At 41.4% G+C, this 20,654-nt stretch overlaps 1 protein-coding gene across 2 annotated transcripts in view; it reads left to right on the top strand.

The window, feature by feature from the left end:
- Nucleotides 1-2,101: 2,101 nt before the first annotated feature.
- The window catches only part of CUNH10orf90 (chromosome unknown C10orf90 homolog), a 64,007-nt gene continuing 45,454 nt past the window's right edge, over nucleotides 2,102-20,654 (top strand). For both annotated transcript variants that reach the window (XM_051801109.1, XM_051801108.1), the window contains exon 1: nucleotides 2,102-2,349. In XM_051801109.1, the coding sequence (XP_051657069.1) occupies nucleotides 2,184-2,349 (166 nt within the window). In that variant the 5' untranslated portion in view covers nucleotides 2,102-2,183. The remainder of the gene's footprint in view (nucleotides 2,350-20,654) is intronic.

The raw sequence follows: 20,654 nt of genomic DNA, 5'->3' as shown, positions 1-20,654 counted from the left end.
TCATTCCTGTTCACCATCCACCTGGAGACCTCTGGAGGAGCTGCAGGACATGCCAGCTTCCCTGCTGAAGCTGTTCTGCTCATATTGACCTGTATAATCCCCTTCCCAGCTGCAGCCAGAGATATCATTATATGGACAGAGCGAGCAGCAAATTCCATCTCTGACGGGAAACGTTTCCAAGGGCTGAGTTGGCCAATATCTGCCTGGATATCTCCTCCCTTTCAGCATAACCTTTCCTTCAAAGCTGCACATATCCTAAAGGACATTTCCAACATTTAGTGCAGGTGAAAACATATTTGTTGGCTGTTGTTGCAAGCCCACCATAGGAGGGGGTGACCTCAGCAGTGATCTCTGTAATCACCACCTCGAAACCCTACTGCACCTGCAATCTGGAGGAAACAGCAGATCCTGGTTTGTGCCAAAATCTAGCAGATAATCACAAACCCTTCTGTCTCTGCTGCAGTTTTAAGCCAGTGATCAAAGTCTTAAAAGTCACTCAGTCCCATCTACATCAAACACCAATTAAACTTGTGTTTTTCTCAGTCTAAACCAGACTAGAGTCAGAATATCAGAGGCAGAAATAAGTTTTACTTCTAAGTTCTCAGGCAACATCAAATTATTTCGTGTCCTTGTGCCCCAAGTTGTTTTTCTTTCTTGTCTTAACTGGAATAATGAGAAAAAGGTGGGAGGAAAAGTGCATCTACCTGGGTTGTTCCAGAAAGGCTCAGCAGCAAACATTTTGAAGTCTGCCATGAAACATTCATCAGCCTCATTTGCATTACAGTGTAATGGTTCTCTGGGTGAAATCTTGAAATCATGGCAAATTTTTTTGATTTAGAGATTACTAAAATCACTCCATGCAGCTTGATAGGAAGGTACATGCTGGAAACTTCAATGAACCACATGAGCACAACACAATGCTGAAAGGATTTAAAGGAATTTGTCCTTATGTTCTCTGCATTTTAAGTTCTGAGTCCAGTCATTTTTTTGCTGTTTGTTTGGCAAAGGCATATTTTCTAGAAAGGTATCTCAGAAATGTAGAGGTCACTGGTGTGCTCAGGACATTTTTGAAGTAAGTAATCAGTGTTTCCAAAAAACTGTGTACCTCAAAAGTACTTCTGTCTAAGGTATTTTCTCCTTGTAAAGCCCTTGGTGCACTGTAATCAAGTTAACTCTCAATATCTTTTTTGACAGCAAACCAGCTTGAATCACATATTTTTAAGACTTTTTTTCTTTTTTAAGTTCAAATAACTCTTTCCTACAACTCTGTTTAGAATAGGAAGGTCAAAATACAATATTCCAGTGCTGCTGTTAGCAGTATCAGATAAAATTATATAAATCTTTGTTTATAATGCATTATTTAACTAAATAGATAATTGATTAAAAATCCTACATTGCGTCCAATTATTAGTTTCGTGATCAACTAATCAGAAGGAAGATTATTTTGTTATTATTTTCAGTTATTGTAGATTTGCAGACAAATGCTGAGGAAAATAATAGTGCTACTGCTGATTATTTAGAATACTTGCAATAAAAATTAAAATATCACCTTCAAAACCTTTTAAAAATAACGCTCCAATGTCTGGCTATTTTTTTAAAGTGAATTATGAATTTGCTGGCTTTCACTGTAGTTTTTTTTTTTCCCCATATCTTGTACTTGAAACAGGAACATTTTGGAAGCCAGGTGTTAGCTATTTAAAAGTCCAAGAGGTCATTCCAGAAATATGTGTGCACTTGGAGGTTTCCTCGGGAAGCACTTGGAAACAGGGAGCCCAGTTCAATACTTAAGTGAAGAAAATGAAACATTCATGTGCCTTAGGCAGATATTGTTGCTGCAGCCAAACAGGTTGAGGAGGCACAGCTGAATTTGTATTCCGTGCATTTAGGGATACAAATTCTCCCCAATCAGACTAAATAAATCAGCAGGCCCAGGCTTTATCATCGCAGATAACCCTTGTTAAGCCAACGAGTTGTTTTGTTTTTTGGTTTTTTTTTTTTTTCCCCCGGAGACAAAGGCTGGAATGAATTGCTCCACTGGAGCTGCCAGAGCAGCGCGTTGATGCGGGAGGCGGGAGGGGGAATTATTCATGCCCTCGCAGCCCGAGCTGGCACGTCCTGGCTTTCCCTGTCACCGCCGCAACAAGTGGCGGCTGTCCCCATCCCATGGCCCTGGAGAGCCCGGGATGCCTTCGGGAGAGGGAGCAGCTCCGCAACCCCGCAGTGCCCGACACGCCCGGCTGGACTTCCAGGTTAAGCCCTGTGCAAAACCGACTTGGGGAACGCAGTCCTTTGTAACTCAGATGTACCTGACCATAAACTTTGCTTCTTGGGAGAAAACGGCTTGTTTCGGTAAGTTGGTGCAGCTTCTGATGTTTTCTGAGCCTGCTGTAAACTCTTTTCTCTTTTCACACGTTTTTCTAAACACACTCTGCATTCTTTCTGATTTTAAAGGAAGCCTAAAAAGGCAGGAAACACCTTTATTTTTAACTCCAGAAAGTATGTAAGCAGTACCTACAGAGCGGACACAAAAGTTATGATCAAGCCTTCCTGAATTATCTTGTACTAATTAAATTTTCAAATCCCTGTAGCACGCTACTAAAACAAGGTATATTTATGTTCCAAGCCTGATTTTTCCCAAACTGAGACTAACGTAATTCAATGTCATATGCAAGAATCTGAAAGGAGTTTTATTTTCCATAAGAAAAAGTTAGTTTCCTGTTGGAAGTGTAACTTGTGTTGTTGCTCTTTATTCAGTTAAATACATTCCTGACTGGGTTGGGAACAGGAACTGAGACCTGCATTAAATCCTTACCATGCATTAAATATTCTGTTGTGTCATAAGATAGTGGAAAAACTTTGGTAATGTGGTTTTCCTAAGGAGAGGAAGGAGATATATTTTGTATGTAAAGGGTATGGCAGCGATGAACTAAAGGAAGTTTCACCACTTCTTTATAAAGTGAAAAACTTCAAAGTCTTTTGCTTTATTAATCATTATCAGCAAACCTACCTGTATTGTTTGTTTCAGCTGTCTGAGTTCTGTTATTTTCCAGTAGTGATACTGTCAGCAGTGCCTGAGAGCTCTCAGGTAACTCAGTATTTGGCACAATTAAAAAACTGATATAAAAACAATCAGCTCCCCAGAGCAGAGGCCACGGGTAGGAGCATGAACGTGAAATGAATCGTGAATGAGTTGATTGTGGATAACAAGGCTCTCTCTCTTTTTTATTTGTTTTTAATTGCAGAGTCCAGATTCTGCTGCTTCTGCTTTATTTTCTTTGTTTTGATCACAAAGGCATTTTATTTTGCATCCAAAAACCAGTCAAAATTTTGAAGGGATAAAAGTATAGCATAATGATATCTAGTGCTGACAGTAATTAAAAGCCCTGTGTTTTAAGGGAAAAAAAACAATCCAAGAGGTGAAAATAGGGATGTGTAAACAGCAGGAGATATGCAAACAATGGATGTAATCCTGCACTCCTTAATCATGGGAGTAATCCTTATTCAGAAAAGTAATCCTGTTGCTTTGAATAACCTCCCATCAGTAGGTGCTGTAGCACAAGGCCCAGCTTTTCCAGGGAGATAACAGTGTTTTACCTGGTTTTGTCTGCAGTGCAATTTTAGCAACACGGGTTTTAGTGATGTGTTTGAATGCATTAGTGATAATAATATTAAATTAGACTTTACCAAATGTCCGGTTTTCCCTCTGCAAGTATGAAAGAGAAAAATGGAATAATGGATTAGATGTGTCAGGGAGAAGGTACAAACCCCACGAGTTTTATTAGAGTTGTGGAATAGCACTGCTCACTCTGTTGACCACATTTGCAATTTACTTTTGGTCCATGAGATATATAAACTTCGTGGGTTTTTTAGGGGTTTTTTTTGCAACTTGAGCAAAAAAACCACTGTGACACCTGATATCTCTTAAGTATCTCTTAAAGGTGATGTTGATGAATACTGTTTATCTTATTTAAATACATGGGGTTTGTGGTAACGTCCTGTGAATATTTTTGCTACTGTTTTGGTTTGTGGTCTTGCCAAAATAACACCTGCAGTTCTGCTGTGCAAATAACCCGTTTTTATTCAGATGTGGGGGTTGTGTTGCCCGTTTTTATCAGCCCAGCTCAGCATTTCTGAGCTCTCCCCTTCCAGCCCGTGTCCTGCTGCCCTGTAATCCAGGATGGGGCTTGGGAGCACCTGTGTGCCCTTCCCCAGGCAGTGCATCTGTTAATGAGGGAAACTAATTACTTAAAAGCTTTCAGCACAATGGGGTTGAGAAGTATAAATAGTCATGAACTGCTCGTGGTGCCCTGCAAGCTGTGAAGCTGTGTCTGTGCTGCTGCCAGCAGTGGTGGTGTGGGTATGGATGTCACCCTTTGCAGTCCTTGCTCTTTTAAGGTGCTTCCTGGGGTGGAATATTCTCTTGTGTGCACCCTGAAGGGGCCAAAACAGAAGTGAAGTAAAAATGCAACGGTTCCAGATGGTATAAAAAAACTTAAGTGAAGTTGGTATTAAGTACTCTTTTGGTTTTTTGTTGGCTGCAGTGGGATGTCAAAAATGAGCTGATTTTCTTTCATCAGCTGTAAGATTTTGGCAAAGACATGGCAAAGATTTTGGACATTTATATTTGGAAATGAGGTATAGTGGATTTTCAGTGTCTATTTGCACAGAGATGGGATCCAGGAAGAGTTTAGTGCTGAGACTACATGGCTCTTATGGACATGAGGGTGCTGGAGGCAGTAAAATGTCCCCAGTGCCAAGAAGCTGGAAGGCCAGACTGGCAGCTGCTGCCAGGGAGAGACTGGAGTGGTCCTTGGCAGCAGCATTTCCTTTCTTTTACTCCATACAGAATCCCAGCAGGAGCATTAAGTCTCTCCAGGCAAGTCCCCTTCTGTCCCCTGAACCCTGCCCCTGTGGTCAATTCCTAATCCTTGGAGAATCCCACAAGCATTGGTAGCACATCAACTTGAATTTTTTAACCACAGTTTGGAGGGTACTTTTTTATCCATCCATTCTCCTTTATTGAATTTTATAAAAAAAATCACTGGCAGCTATTTTTGTTTAAAGATCTCCCTCTGGCAATGGGCAGAGATCAAGTGCCTATTTAAAATTTTTCTACCTTTTGTGAATTTTAGAGGTGGTTGTTCATGCAAATTTATCAAGAAGTCTTTAAAACTTGGCTAAAATGTGCTCATTTGGTGTCAAAAATCATGTGGGCAGTGATGTAGAGCAGCCTGAGTTGGGTTTGTTTTTTTTTTTGTGTGTGTGTGTAAGAGGTGTTTTCTGTGATCACTGACATGACATTCTCATGTCTCTCTTCATTAGGGTTGGGGTTGGTGGTATTTGGTTGAAGGTTGGACTGGATGATCTTGGAGGTCTTTTCCAACCTGATTGATTCCAGGATTAGAGGATGCTCATGTCTCCCTGCTTCCCACACAAGGTGGGGGGATGTGTAGTCTCAGCTATTTCCACGGGTTAGAATCTCTGTGAGAGCAAATTTCTGGGTGTGCATGTTGGAAGGGATGGTAAGAACAGGTTTTGCACGGTTTGACAGCATTCCCAAGGGAATGTTGATGTATTTTGCTGCTCTTTGGGGTTGGTGACACACCAGCAGTGCATCGTGGCTGTTCTGCCTGGCTGTGGGTGTTGCTCTGGTGGATGGTCTTTGCTGCATCAACATAAACACGTGTTCAGATTTCCCACTGAAAAAGTTGCATAAATAGTAGTTAGATGATATTTGAAACAATACCAACATTCAGTTCTAAATCCAAATACTACACAAAATAAAAGGCAAGTTTTAAAGCCCAGGTAGAGGAAATATTCTGGCTGTTGTTTTGCAGCTGAGAAACTGTGGCAGAGAAAGCAGGAGGACTGGAAAAGCCAGGGTGCAGCCTGCACAGGGTCTGGATTGAGCAAGGTCTGTGAGTGTGGTCCTGGGAATATCAGCCAATGACTTGATTGGTCCCCCGGGTCACAGCCACGTGGCAAACTTCATCTAACACAGCATGGTGTGGACACTGGCTGTGGAGAGGAAGATGTGTCCCGTGGTCCAGCCTGTCCTTGTGATGGGAATTGCCATGTTTGCTGTGTGTAGGACCCTGGGGACAGCAGTGCCATGTGTGTGTGACCAGGGAACAGTCACAGCAGAAGGGAACCACAAGATGTTGTGGATGACTCACTCTGGTCTTTAACCTTAACCTTAAGATTAAACCAACATAACTACCTTAATTACAGGTCTATCAGCAGCTTCCTAGTGGCAGAAGCCACGAGGAATGTCCAGGGAGGTGGTGGAGTCCCCATCCCTGGAGGTATCCAGGGAATGACTGGACATGGCACTGAGTGCTCTGGGCTGGGTGACAAGGTGGGCATCGGGCACAGGTTGGACTTGATGATCTTGGGGGTCTTTTCCAACCTCAAGGATTCTGTGATTCGAAGTGGAAAAGCTGTGCTGGTGTGACTGTACATGTCGGACTTTAACGTATAGCGACAGCACAGGTGAAACTGCAATGCACATTCTTAAAATAAAGGTTTTTACTGGTTCTCCATGTGTTCCTTTGCTGTAAATCCCAGTCTGAGAGCAGCCAGGCCTGGAGGAGCAGAGTTAGTAACAGTCCTTACCCTGTTTGTGGTCCAGCACAACCCACACCAGTGTCCCCCCAGGGCAGGTTTCAAGGGTGTTGAAACATTGCTCTTGTTTCTTGAGACAGTTCTGCCTCTGTATCTCTGCAGAGAGGGAGAGGTGAGCAGAGGACAGTCACACTCAAACCTCTCTCTGTGTGTGGTTCCAGGTTCAAACATGCCTCAGATTTCCATCAGTGATGTGCAACACTCATTAATCACAGTCCTGTGTAACACGTCAGTCACACACCTGACACTCCACTGGGAGCAGCTGGGAAAATTTTGGGAAATTACTGTCAGGAATATGCAATGACCACTGTTTTGAACATGGATTATCTTTCCTCCCCTCTGTGCAAAGTATAAACAGCTCTCTTTGAGTGTTGTGTCTTGTTGATGGTATGTTACCATTAATAATTAGGTTCCTGCATAGGGATGTATCACAAACAACTGAAAATATGCCTTTGCTGCCTTTATACAAACCTCTCCCGATGATTCAAGACCATCAGTGCAGGATTTGTAAGGGACAGAGCACATAATGGTGCAGAACAAACATACAATAAACAAGGATGAAATTACTGCCATTTACTTTTGCCATCTTTTGGAAGATGAAGGATTGAGTCAAGAGAATGTGGATACAATTTCCCTTGTGTCTGTAGTATAGCACAGGATAAACATATGGAAAAAGAGAAGTGTTTTTAGCAGCAGAAGTCAGAGCAGAAGGTAACACTGGCTACACAATATCTTCATGCAAATTTATTGAAAAGTCCTTAAAACTTGGCCAAAATGTGCTCTAGAAGGGTTCAGCTCATTTGGTATCAAAAATCACGTGTGCAGCCAGGTGGAGCAGCCTGGGTTGTTTTTTATGGTGCATTCAAGCTGCATATGAAAGAGGTGTTTTCTGTGATCACTGACATGACATTCTCATGTCTCTCTTTGTCAGGGGTAGGGCTGGTCAAAGGTTGGACTCAAAGATTTTGGAGGTCTTTGTGGGTGCTCTGGAGCACCTCGGGGTTTGTGTTTCAAATCTGTTTGGATTTAATGGATTACATTTATTTTTATACTTCATTGATTTAGACTTTTGGTGTCTCTTAGCAATGCAAACATATAAAATAAAGTTGGGAGGTCGAGTACAAAACATCTGGGAAGATTGGGAAGATACCTGGCATGGCTTGGCCTGGGAGTTCCCATGGGAAAGCAGGGCAAGGCACAGCCCATGGCCACACACAGTGGCCCTCTACACTCTTCTGCCTGCTGTGTCTTCTGAAACCACCAACTGATGCTTTTTGGGTGCCAAGGAGGAGCATTGAAAGTTATTTTTAATTTTTTTTCAATAATATCAAACTTTAATGGGCAATGTTCCTCTGCAAAGCCTTACAGGAAGGGGGTATTTTTCTGTGTGTGTAGTAAGTTTTTGTTAACAGCTCACCTTTATTAAGGGTAGATTATACTGAAAACAAGGTTTAATCAACGTTATGTGTCCGGTTCTCACTTTGCTAAAATTTTGTTCAACTATCTTTTTGCTCATGTGACTGAATAAAAATGAGACACCCAGTAAATTCCTGACCTTCATTAGTGATACTGTGCAGTACTGCAAAGGCAGAGGAGCTGTCTGCAGGGAGGGTCTGTGCCAGCCTGCAGGTAACTGCACAAAATATCTCCATTTTTAAAAAGGGAATGGAAGAAATGGGATTTCTTTCTCACTTTCTTTGTCTGGAATTATATGTGGACACTCCAGTGTGCATTGTGGCACTGGGTGTGATATACAGAGAGGTCATTGAGGATGGATCTCTTGTACAATCCTTCCCATGTGGGATAAAAGAGTTGATGTCATTATGCAGCCTGAGAACTGCCTACTGGCAACAACCTTTGCCTGGTGAGCCCATAGCTAAATAAACCAAATTCTTATTTCCCTATTTTATCCTCTTTTTGTTATCTTTTATTTCAGAATTTCTCAAGGCTGAATTTTTTTTTAAGGTAAATGCTGCCTGCTTCAGTTTTTTCCCCTTTTTTTCCTCTTTCAGTCTTCTTTTTCTCTCTGCATATTGCCTTGAACAACAGCTCATGACCTACTTCTGTCTTTTAATTGCTGCTGCAATATGAATTTTAATTCCAACTGGAGTCCAGATGTATTGAGGGTACACAGCACATGCCAGAGCTGGTGCCATTTATCTCACAGGCCAGTGTTTTCCAGCCCTTTGAATTCAGGGACCCCTTAACCTCTCTGAAAAAATATCTAAAACCATCATCACACATTTCACTGTTGTCTGGTGATGGAAAATTGAGATAATAACTGTTAATCTAAATGCTAATATGTATTTTCTCTGACAGCTTAGTTTGTTTTACTGTTCTTTAACCTTTGACTAAAAATATTAATGGAGATGGATGTGAGCCTTGTGTTTGCATCCCCCAGTGCCCAAGTGAACCTGGCCATGGGCACTGACAATTTATAGGAGGTTACGTCTAGGGGTTTTTTATATATATTATTATACTTATATTTCTATTATTATACTAATATTTTTTTCCTCTTTTCATTACTATTTTTTGGGAATTGTGAACATTAGAAGACAAGTGGGTCATTGAGAACCATAGGTATTATACATGTGGTAGAGATCACAGCTTGATGAGCAGGGTATTGGGTTTTACATGCTCCAAGAGAGTTTTTTGTGAACTTTGTTCACAAAAAAATCTCTTTATTCATTTCTCTGCACTTGAGGAGAAACACTGGCTGCATGTACTGCATTTTGAGCATCTCACAAATTCCTCTATCAGTGGATATTTTGCTATTTTCCTTAGCTAAGATTTCCTTTTTTTTACTCCCTGAAATGGGTAGTGAAGGCAAGTTATCAATATGTCTTCAATGAAATTAATTCCACCAGAATTAAAGCTAAACTCGAGAAAGGCTTTAATTTGAATCATTCTATGATTGTAGCTTGTGAAGGACTCGGGGATCCTTTGGGAGGGAAAAAAATAAAAGCATCTATAAAAATGTAAACTGGTTTAGGATTGGTGAGATTAGATCTTGAAATTCTGGGACACACTAGATTTTGTGGCTGGGAGAAACCCAGGGAAGGACAGCCCATGGGGGAGGATGCCTGCCTTCACCATTACAGTACCCTCTTTCCCATAGATATTTGCCAGACCCTGTTGCTTGCTAATCACTGCCAAGGAAGGATTTAACAGCACAGATGCATCAAATCATTATCCCAGTGATGTATGACAGGTATGATGTTTTTGCAACCTGTTCTCACAGCCGACATAACGTTACTGCCTGATATTATTACTGATATTTGATGTACAGTACAACTGTACTTAGTTAACTCCAATGCATTTTCTGCCAGAGCAGGAAGGAAAATCACCTTCTTGGAGAAATGCCTCAGAGCAGGATGAGTGAAAAAAGCAGATAGGAGAGTGTGAGAGGCAGAAATTTAGCACATTAATCCTGAAGACCCTCCAAAATCTGCGGAACCTTGTAGCTGAGATTTTGAAATACAAGGCAGCAGTTTAGCTGTGAAATAAAACTCTTTAAAGGAAACTGTCATGATATTACCTAGAAACATTTTAGAACAGCAGCTTAATCCAAATGTTTATGGGTAAGGTAGCAGAGAAATGCTCCTGTGCTCAAAGGAGAAGTACTTTTATGTTTGGGAAAACAACCTATTCCTCCACCAAAGGGCTGAAGATGTTCCTTAAACACAACATTCAGCCATGGCCCAGGGAGTCATCCCTGATACAACCACACTTATGTCTCCTTCATACCTACATTCACAGTGGCACCACAAGACCATTAAATAAAGTTTCATCTTCTTTTTGCATCCTCTGTGGAGGCAGGAGACCGAGTTTTGCATTGGTCTCTTGACTCCCCTTTGAGTGGTTGATGACAATTTCTGTGCTGCCATCCTGCCCACAGCCAAAACCTCCCTCAGCAGCACACAAAGCCTTCCACCAGCAGCTGAGTTATTAGAAATAGCTTTCCTGTACTTCTGTCCTGTGGGAAATGTGGGCTGGCTTGGTTATTGTACGTGGGAGGAGGATGCGGGAGCCAAACGCCGCTGCAGGTCCCTTTTGTCTCGCAGGTGGAAAGATAAAAGGGCTTGTAAAGGGGTCTCTGAGCCCTCTTCCATAAAACCAGGGGAGATTTTCTTGCTCAGGGCCCATGGGGGGTTGTGAGAAGGGCCTCCACTTGCATTTCCAATGCTGCTTTCACCCTGTGAGGCTGGAACAAGGAGCAAGGGATGCAACAGGGCAGGAGCACAGCTCCTGGAGCTCTGGGCTAGTGGAAGGTGTCCCTGCCCATGGCAGAGGGGTGTAATGACATGGTCTTTAAGGTCCCTTCCATCCCAAACCATTCTGGGATTCTATGATTCCTGCAGTGCCTGTTTGAGGCAAGTCTGACTCCCAAGTTTTGTCATTCCCTGCAAACCTCTTCCAGATTGAACAGGACTGCACTGGAAAGGCTTGTGGAAGCCTCCAAGGGAACAGGGCTGAATGCAGGGTTGATAGGCTTGTGGAAAGGGAAAGAGCTGCTTCAGTGGCTCCTTCCAGGAGCTTGGGAAGCAGAAAAGTCAGAAAGAGCCAGCAGGGAGAAACCTGAGGAACAGCTCTGTGAGCTGCAAGGAAACCTGGGCTGCTGCCTGCGTTTTACAGGGTGGGAAATGAAGTCCTGCCCTGGGTCTGGGAGAGGCAGATAAGGGAAGAGTGAGGAAGGGGGATTTTCTCACGTGCTGGTGCTGCCTTTCCAACCCTCCCAGCCTAGAGGATCGTGGAGTGATTTAGTCTCAATCAGCTGTGCTCATGTACTGTTGGGATCTTCAGTGAGCCACTCTGCCTCTTACATCCAAACTCCACTTTATTACTTCCCGTGTTCTTTCTATTCCCCTTTGTGCTCCTCAGGTGGCAACTGTGTCTCAGCTTGTTTTCAGAAACCAGCAATAATATTTCCTGAGCCCATTCCTTTCTTTAATTCGTTGTTCTGGTGTTTGACACATCCTGCTCATACAGAGCTCTCCATGGACTCCAGGGTCTCTCTGCAGTACAAGTGTCTTGAACACCATTTATTTTAATCAGGGTTTCCAAAATTCCGTAACACTTCAGGCCAATTTCCACAGTAAGTCTGAACACATTCAGCAAAAACATGTGCAGCCAGTGATCAGACATAATTGCCAACAATTTCACACCCACAGAATCCTTGCTTGCCTCTAACATTCCCAGAGCCCCATCCTTCCCATCACTGCTTCAAGCAGGAGTCTCCCAGTTGCTAAGGGGATGGAATTTTTTATGCACTTCTATATGAAATAGTTTCAGCATAAAGTGGAGAAATAACCAGAAAGATGTATGGGTAATGTTTTCTGTATTAAAGTGGAAGGACGAAACTGCAGTGAGAAGCAGATCTCCAGAGGTCTAGAGGCCAGGTTTGATGCAGGTACATCCAGGCGTTCAAAATATTACTTGATCCGTGTCTGCTGCATTTCACTGGAGCTCTGACAATTACAGGCTGTCACAGGAGACTTCCACTTCTACTCCTGGCTCAATTACTGTCTCATGCTTCTCATAAATTACCACTGCTGTACATAAAGTCAAGTTCATTCTCCTTTTTCTTTAGTATTCTAAGGAAAAGGGAGAGGCTGAACTTCTACCACCCAGCATCAAACTGAGCCCAAGCCTCAGATGAGCTCTTTATTGCATTTCAATTAAATGGTTTTTTTTGGCAAAATTGTGGTTACTGATGGTACTGAGTTTAAAAAAACAGCTTCCTATGCTTATTGGCCATTCCCAAATTGTTGCTATAGGAGTACCTAGTACACCAAGGATTAAAATAACAAATATAGCTAATCAACTTAGGTCCTCTTAAAATTTCACAGACACAAATCAGTACTAGACACAACACTTAAGGACATCACTAGATTATATTATTGCTACTGTACTTTCCATACTGCATTCTGTTCCTTACACAGCCTAATCCTTGTTTTCCTTTTTCCCTCTTCTCACATTTACCTTAAGCTCTTCGTGACTCCTGGTTTCTTTCCCAAGAGATTAGTTGATTGCAGCTCAGTAATGTCTGAGTAGTTCCAATCATTCCTTGCACTTGCTGTTTGTAGTGATCTGAGTGTGTCTACACACAATTCCTGAATCGTGTCCAACCCTGACACTCAAATGTGTCAAGCAGGCTCCACTTCCCTTGTGTTTCCCTTCTCTTGCTTCTCTGCTTTTCCAACTGGGATTGCACAGCCTGATTGCCAGAAAGGGTATCAGCAGAGGGTCATCTCTGGAAGTGCTCTCCTGTTGAAATGAAATTCCTCCAAACCTGGGAAACTGTGAAGTGCACACACAGAGCTACTGGAATATGGGATGAGTTGTTCCCAAATGAATTATGGAAGTGCTTAACTGAGCTGCAGGAGAGAAATGCCTCCATTCAGGCGGTACCTCCAAAAAATTCCATATCTGTTAGAGATCCCTGTATACTCCTATGACTTTGCCCCTCTTCCAGCTCAGGTGTCTCCCCCACTGAGATACCCCAGTTAGTTGCATTTGGGCTGATGTCTGGAGAGGTGGGAATGGATTTGGCTTTGTGACGTCATGGATTGAGGTATGAGAGAAATGGCAGGGAGGTTGGGAGATGGGAAATGTTTTAGAGTCCTGGGTAAGGATGTAAGGATTTGACTCAGTTTAATAGAGGAAGAAGCAGTTGATTCATGTCTGGCACTTGTGCCCAAATCCTCTCCAGGAAAAAAATATATCTGCTTAATCAGTTTGACCAAGGGTGATAACACAGTGTTAAAAAACAGGTGGCAATGGGATGGAAACCTCATGGAAGAGATAGGGTTTAGCAAACAAGGCTGTATTCCGTGTTACCTCCTCTGGCTTGACAACAGCAGAGGGAATGTCTTGACTGCACTTCCTGGCACTTATGTTTTAATGTACTTTATTAAAGTACATTAACATTTTTGTTGTCCTAAATGCATGAGCAGGTCCTTGAGGAAAGAATTCCTTCGAGCAGTGGATTGCCTTTCCTATTCCTTTATGTGCTTTCTTTCCTCCTATGAACCCTCTATTGTTTCCCTGCCCCAGGCTTCCACCCAGCTAATGGGTTTGTTCTGGGAACAGGAAAATACACTTCTGAATCTCAGGTCTAGAGTCCATCTCCTGTTTCTTTATCCCTCTAATGAGCCATTTATGTATAATTAGAGAAACTACCTGAGACACCTATTAAGAAGGATTTAGCTGTGGATCATAAAATCTGTAAAGAATCATAGAAATATGGAATGGTTTGGGTTGGAAGGGACCTTGAAGCTCATCTCATTCCACCCCCCTGCCATGGGCAGGGACACTTTCCACTAGCCCAGGTTGCTCTGACCTGGCCTTGGACACTTGCAGGGATGGGGCAGCCATAAATGGCATCACTGATGCTCTGTTTCAAGAGGGCTCATTAACTCCCCAGCGCTGTTTCTGAAGATGAAAAGTCTTCCTTTCACAGTGCAGGATTTTTAACTGTGCCCTGGCTAAGGATTACCTCAACCTGCTATAAATTGAGATGTTTCACTAATTGGTTTCTTGGTTCATTAGCCAAATTGTGAATATGAGGGAAATGGAAAAGGCTCAGAATGAATTTCCCTTGCAATCCTTAATTTAAATGGTGAATAATAATTTAGTGTTGAACAAAACATGTTATGTGATTTGCTGTGATGGAGGTAATTTTTTACTTAGGAATCATCTGCCACCTCTAAATCTTTGTGGGAACATTATCCTCAGCTCTGCCTCGTTCTGATCTGATGTGACACAAGGTAGAAAGTATAATTGTTAGAGTATAATGTAATAATCTCAAAATTTATACAGAAACACTTTGTCATGGGAAGATTCTACTCACATATTATTTTAAGTATTGAGATAAGAGGCAAAAATCTTTAAAAGTCAGCTTTAGTGCCATGGATGCCATGGCTCTATTTCCGTTTCAGCCATGTAAGTAACAAAAATATATAACAAAAATACAATGTGTCCCCAGTTTACTCTTTCCAACGCAGGGCACTCAGCTAAAAATCAAAGATTAACTCTGAGCAGCTAAAAGGAACACATTCTCCTGATTCACAGAAGCCACTGCTGTGGAATTTAATCTGTTTTATGAAACCCCAACCATTGATTGTTATGGCATGACCGTGGCACGGGAGGTCATTTGTGAGCACTGAATTACTGGTTGCGTGACAGGGGAAAAAAAGAAGGCTAAAAGCAAGGTTAAATTAAAGAAGCTGCTAGAAGCTATTTATGTGAGATGAATGGATATTATCCAAATTAATGACAGGAAACCTCCAATTAGCTGAATATTGATGCAGAATTACAGCTTTATAAGGTAAATACATGTTTTCTCAAGCCAAAGGCGTGGGTAAGGGAATGTTTATCCTGCAGCTGTAATGGGGGTACAGGTAGATGAACATTTTCTGTGTATTGGGGCACTGTGACCTCACTGCTGTCGCTGACAAATCTTTACAATAAATCTGTCATTGTTTCCTAACATCAATAGGAATATTAAACTTCTGACCTTGTTCTCTAGACTGTTATCCCAGAGTATGGGATGGGCAAAAGCCTTGACTTGCTGCTTTGTGTTTCAATAAACAGCTTAGCTTTTATTTTAGAGCAGAGGTTTCTTCTTCAGCCCAGTGTATGTTGTTTTGGCATCAGTAAGTGTGAGGGGGAACCTCTAAACTTGTTTCTGTTTTGTTAATTTATATAATTTCTCTGCAAATATGCATCAAGGAGAACTGTGGCTCTGAACTCCTTTTGTTGTGGGTTTTTTTTGGTGATTTATACACCATAAATAATTGTGTAATGGAGTTATTGGATCAATTTACTCCTTGGGAAGGGTAGAATTTTCTTTGGAATTCTCTTTATGTGAAAAGGGGGTTGTCCAAGGCCAGGTTGGACGGGGCTTTGAGCAACCTGGTCTAGTGGAAGATGTCCCTGCCCATGGCAGGGGGTGGAACTGGTTGGGCTTTGAGGTCCCTTCCAAGCCAAACTATTCTTTGATTTTATGATCTCCCAAGCTGTGTCCTCTCACGGTAAAACACTGCAGTTCACGTTCATGAATCCTTGTAGTACACCATTAACTGTGTATATATGGTCTGCAAAAAAGCAAATTAAAAAAACCAAACAAAAAGAATCCCACCCCAAATTCCCAAGACCTATTAAGGTCCTATTTTCCTAAATATTTCTAAAGGATGCCCACAGTGTCTTTTATATAGTGATGGGAGCACAATAACAGCACTGGGCCAGAGCAAGGATCCTGTTACAGCCTTATCCTGATTCTGGTCATTCAGGTTCACAATTTCATTGCATGTTGTGCAGAAAAATTATCTTGTAACATTCCCACATCTCTTCCTATGCATCTTTTGAAGATGTTTGTTATTCTTGTCCATCTCTACCCTATTCCCTCTCTTTTGACTTTTGTTGACGAGTCCCAACTTATTTAGTGCCAGTATTTTCCACTAATGTTCCTTTTTCTGGGACATTCTGGGAAAATATTAGTTCTTAGTATAGTTCTGCTGTTTTAGGATGCAAACTGTGTTTAAGGAGATTTAGAGGCACTGCTGTACTTTATTTATTTACCTGGTTTACTGTATATTTTCCTTGGTTCTTGGCTGTGCTCCTTTGTCAACTTGATCTTCTGTCATTTCCATATAATTTATATTGAGTTTATTTTTTTTATATTGTCCACTGATGTATCTTAGTCCTATCATATTTTTGAGATGCCTGTGATATCAATATCCCTTTTTTCCAAATTAAGCTGGCATTCTGGATTACTCAGCATTTCTATACTATATATTCTTACTTGAACTCACACACTGTATTGCTTTGGTTGCTATTTTTATGCTTCAGGTACAAATGCAGCTTTCCTTGTCTTCACTGTTCTTTCAAATTATTTTTTTTAAACCTGAGATTTTTCTCTCTCCACTCTGTCCAAAAATACAGAGGCTTTTATAACCAACTTTTCTTCAGCTTTTAGTTGGTGAAAAAAACATAAAAACCCATGAAAAAAAAAATCCAAGAAAACTCTCTCAACTTTAAAAGCATTAACTGTGCTGTTCTATTCTGGTGTAGGTGGGCAAGGCTTTCTTTGCAGTCTCCTCCTTATTCTCCAGGGTTTTCCCAGTAAACTTCTCCATTTTCCTACTTTCCATTGCATTTTCCAGCACAGGGACTGCTTTGGAATGGGATTGGTTTTTTTCTGTGACAGTGTTTCTTGTTTTTTTCCTGTATCCACCTTGTCTTTCCCAGTTTGTCTGACTACCTGAGGAGAGATTGATCTCCTCCCGAAGGCTGAGGGATATTTCCAACACACCTAATCGAAGACAAATGCTTATATATGTAGTTTGATCCAGATAAAGCACCAGGCCACCTTTACTTTCTTTCATTTTTCCCTGCCTTTGATCCCCCCAGCTGTTTATTTTACATTTCTAGCAAGAGACATTTAGTAAAGGCTTTGGATATAAGATGAATCCTGCAATCAGAGCTTTTCCTCATATTGTATTTTCAAACTGAAATCCTCTCGAAAGGTCACTTGAAGGCTTGAAATATCGGAGCATTTAGATTGCTGTTGATTTTTCTCGCAGTGATTGACTGGCCATCAAGCTCATCATGCTCTTCTACTAAAAACAGAGTAACTGGTTATGTTTTCTTTTCTTGCAAAGAATTTTTCCATGTAGCTGCCAGTGGAACTGCACTGACCAAATGGTGTAGAGGAAAAACCATTTAATGTATGTGCTGTAATTAAAGGAAAGCCCTAATCCATTTATCAGTGCTTATGATGGGGGGTTCATTTTCACAGCCCATGGGAGTGTTTGAGTTTTTCTGCACATAGCCCAGAGAAGCTGTGGCTGCCCCACCCCTGGAAGTGTCCAAGGCCAGGTTGGACAGAGCTTGGAGCAACCTGGGCTAGTGGAAGGTGTCCCTGCCCGTGGCAGGGGGTGGAATGAGATGGGCTTTAAGGTCTCTTCCAACCCAAACAAATTTATCATTCTATGATAGCAGTCTCTGAATTATTAACTCAAACCCATATCCCCAGTGAGGTGACATGATGACCTCTTTCATTCTGGGGGCTGGTTTGCATGAGGTGCTTTTTCTCGAGTGAATTGTATCAATATTCCTGTTGATAACATGTTTTTAGTTGTACAGCTGGCTGTGGGTGTGTTGTCTGGGACAATGTATTCATTGGTTTGGTTTGATATCCTTTCACCAAGTTTGGCTGAAATAAGGATTTGAGTTCCCAGTTCTCCAGGCAACCCCAAATGGTGGATAATTTCAGTATAAATAGCACTGAATCAAGGCAGGAATGGCAGAAGGTGGTTCTTTTACGAAACAAATACATTAAAAATATAGTCCCACCACCATCATACATGCAAGGATCAAATTGCTTCTAAGACTTTAGAAAAAAGTCATATTGAAGGTTTTGGGCAGATGGCAAATTCTTCCAGCAGTGACCTGCCTAGACATGAGTTTGATGCCATTTTAATTATTCCTTTTTAAGCAGCATGATGAAGTGTGTGAACTTGCATGTGTCATCTCAGTACTTTTTTCTCTTTGCCATCAGTACATTTCTGTTGGTCCACTCTTAGTTCATGCCCTTAAAATACTTTTCTTCTTAACTTCCAGGCTTTGATGATCCAGCTCTGCATTGACACAGTGCAGAGTGTTTGAGTTATGGTAGAAAAATGTTAATAACATCCAGGGAGGGTTTTTTTTTTGGCTTGGGAGAAGATAGATCATGTAAATGAGGCAATCATTGCTGAGAAGCTCACTTAAAATCCTTCATTTCTCCAGTACAAAGAGCCAAACCTTTTAAAGGAAATGGAAGATGTGAAGTGCTTTATGGAACTCAGTGGCAGAAATATAATAGCTCCGTGTATCCCCTTTATGCAAGTGTGGGAGTTTTTTGTAATGAGTGAAAAAGTAAATTATATATTATTTTTGCAAGAGAATTAACTTTTATTTATGTAATCAATGTTTATTATAAGTTACGGATTTAGAGAAACAGATTTGAAAAAAACCATACTCTCTTGAGTTTACAATGGGAGTGATGTGCTTGATTTTCACCACAGTGAAATAAAACCTTATCCTTAAAAAAAAAAAAATAAATTCTTCAATTCTTACAAACATTCTTCAATTCTTATAAATATTCTTCAATTCCTATTAAATGTTCCTCAGTTCTGGATAATCCTGTATCATCTTCCATTTGGCAGCCTCACAGCAGCTGTTGGCTCAGTGTCTTTTGATTAATTCTCTCCCTGTTCCAGGGTGTATTATACCTAGTTTGTTTAGTGAAAGGGAATATGCTTCATATTTAAAAATCCCTTTTAATGCAGTTACTGCGTCTTTGCAGATTTAATTAGGTCTCAGTCCCTTCCAAATCACAGAAGTCAGAGGTCCCATCTCACTTGTCCCTGAGGCATCATTACAAAAAGTCCCCAGACAGAGTTGAGTTTCCAACTGATGACTTTACCATATAGGGGCTAATTACTCCTAATCTTACACGTTGATGAGGTTGTATTTTATGTCTCTGAGCCCCTGAGACTGTGGCTGCCAAATTATCCGCTCCTGTAAAACACGGGTTATTTCTCCATTAAACGGGCTGGCTTCACAAATGACAATCCCTTCCTGCCAGGCTCTTGCATTTTAAACCCTAATTATTCCTGGCATACGGTTCCATGCGATGAGCCCTTGTTAATCCACGGTGTGATCTGGGATAAGATGGTGGTGCCTGGCTGGTTTAAGCCAGGGAAGGGTGAGCAGAGCGAGGGAGGAAAGCCGGGCCCTGAGTCCGGTGGGATGTGGGAGCTGCAGCTGGACTCTGTGCCTCACTCAGCCCTGCCTTGAGTGCTGCCTCTCATTTTATGAGCAATAACCCCAACAGATCTTTAAAAGAAATGACTCAACACTTTCACCTTCTGCGAGGGGAAAAAATGTCTTTGGAGTCTGTAATGCATGAAAAGTGTTGGAAGCCTAATCTAGTATAAACTGCCTTCAGCCAGCCCTTTTAAGCACCAGGGAAGAGAAATGAATATCTAAAAAGCAGCAAATAACTACAATTGCACTCTGATTTCATGGTTACATGTGCTAGAGGTCAGGAACACAAAGCTGTTTATTTCTTCACACAAAGCAGAGGCTGTTATCATAACCTGCTGCAGGTACAGGTATTGGGAACTCTTCAGGCAGGGAAATCTTGTATTTTATTACAGCACTGCTTCACACCACATAACCTCTCCCCCCTGCTTCTTCCTCTGGTAGTTCTGACCCAGCCTGGTGGAGCTTGGGGTTGGCTCCCAGAAGGAGGAGTTTATGCCAGGAATCCAAGCGTGAATAATTTGGGTTTAGTTTATACAAGACCTTAATCCAGCTCTGCCAATAAGTAACCACTAACTGGGAGCTTTGTTAGAAAAGAAGAGGCTGGGAAGAGTAAGGTTTGGAAATGGTGGAACTTTTCCTTGTCTAGTTGCAAGGAAGTCAATAACACCTTGATTTAGACACTATTTAAAAAGCAACAGGGACCTAACCTGGTAGTGCTCTTTGGGGGGAAAAAAAACCAAAAACAAAAGACAAATAACTCCTTCAAACAACAACAAAACCCCAAACCCTCCACCTTGGAAATCCTGGGAAAATCCAGATGTTCTTACAATGGCTACCACAGGCAGAAACACCAAGGTATACCAGGGTACAGAAACATTTTGAGCTCATTTCAGTATTTTATTTAAATATAAAAAGATCTAGATAAATTAGAAAAATCCACCTGCTTGTGAATTAATAAACTTTCCTTCGATGTTGAATGAAACATATAAATCTACATTTTTATATCTATCAGCATTGAATTTCAGGCCAAGGTGTTAATTGCAACATTCCTCTAACTAATGCAGTGACACATTTGGAGCAATAAAATGGTTCTAAATCAGTGTGACATAGAGCAGACTGATCTTCCAAAATGGTGCATTCAGTTTAGAGTATAAAAAACATTTTTGCCCTTTTATTTAAAATAACATGAGTGGCTGACATTTTTGTTTTCTTTT

The sequence above is a fragment of the Manacus candei genome, unplaced genomic scaffold (assembly GCF_025592945.1).
Source record: "Manacus candei isolate 608988 ecotype Guabito, Panama unplaced genomic scaffold, ASM2559294v1 h1tg000050l, whole genome shotgun sequence".
NCBI classification, from domain to species: domain Eukaryota; kingdom Metazoa; phylum Chordata; class Aves; order Passeriformes; family Pipridae; genus Manacus; species Manacus candei.
Note: the sequence above shows the minus strand (reverse complement) of the source record. Positions and strands in the feature narration are given on the sequence as shown.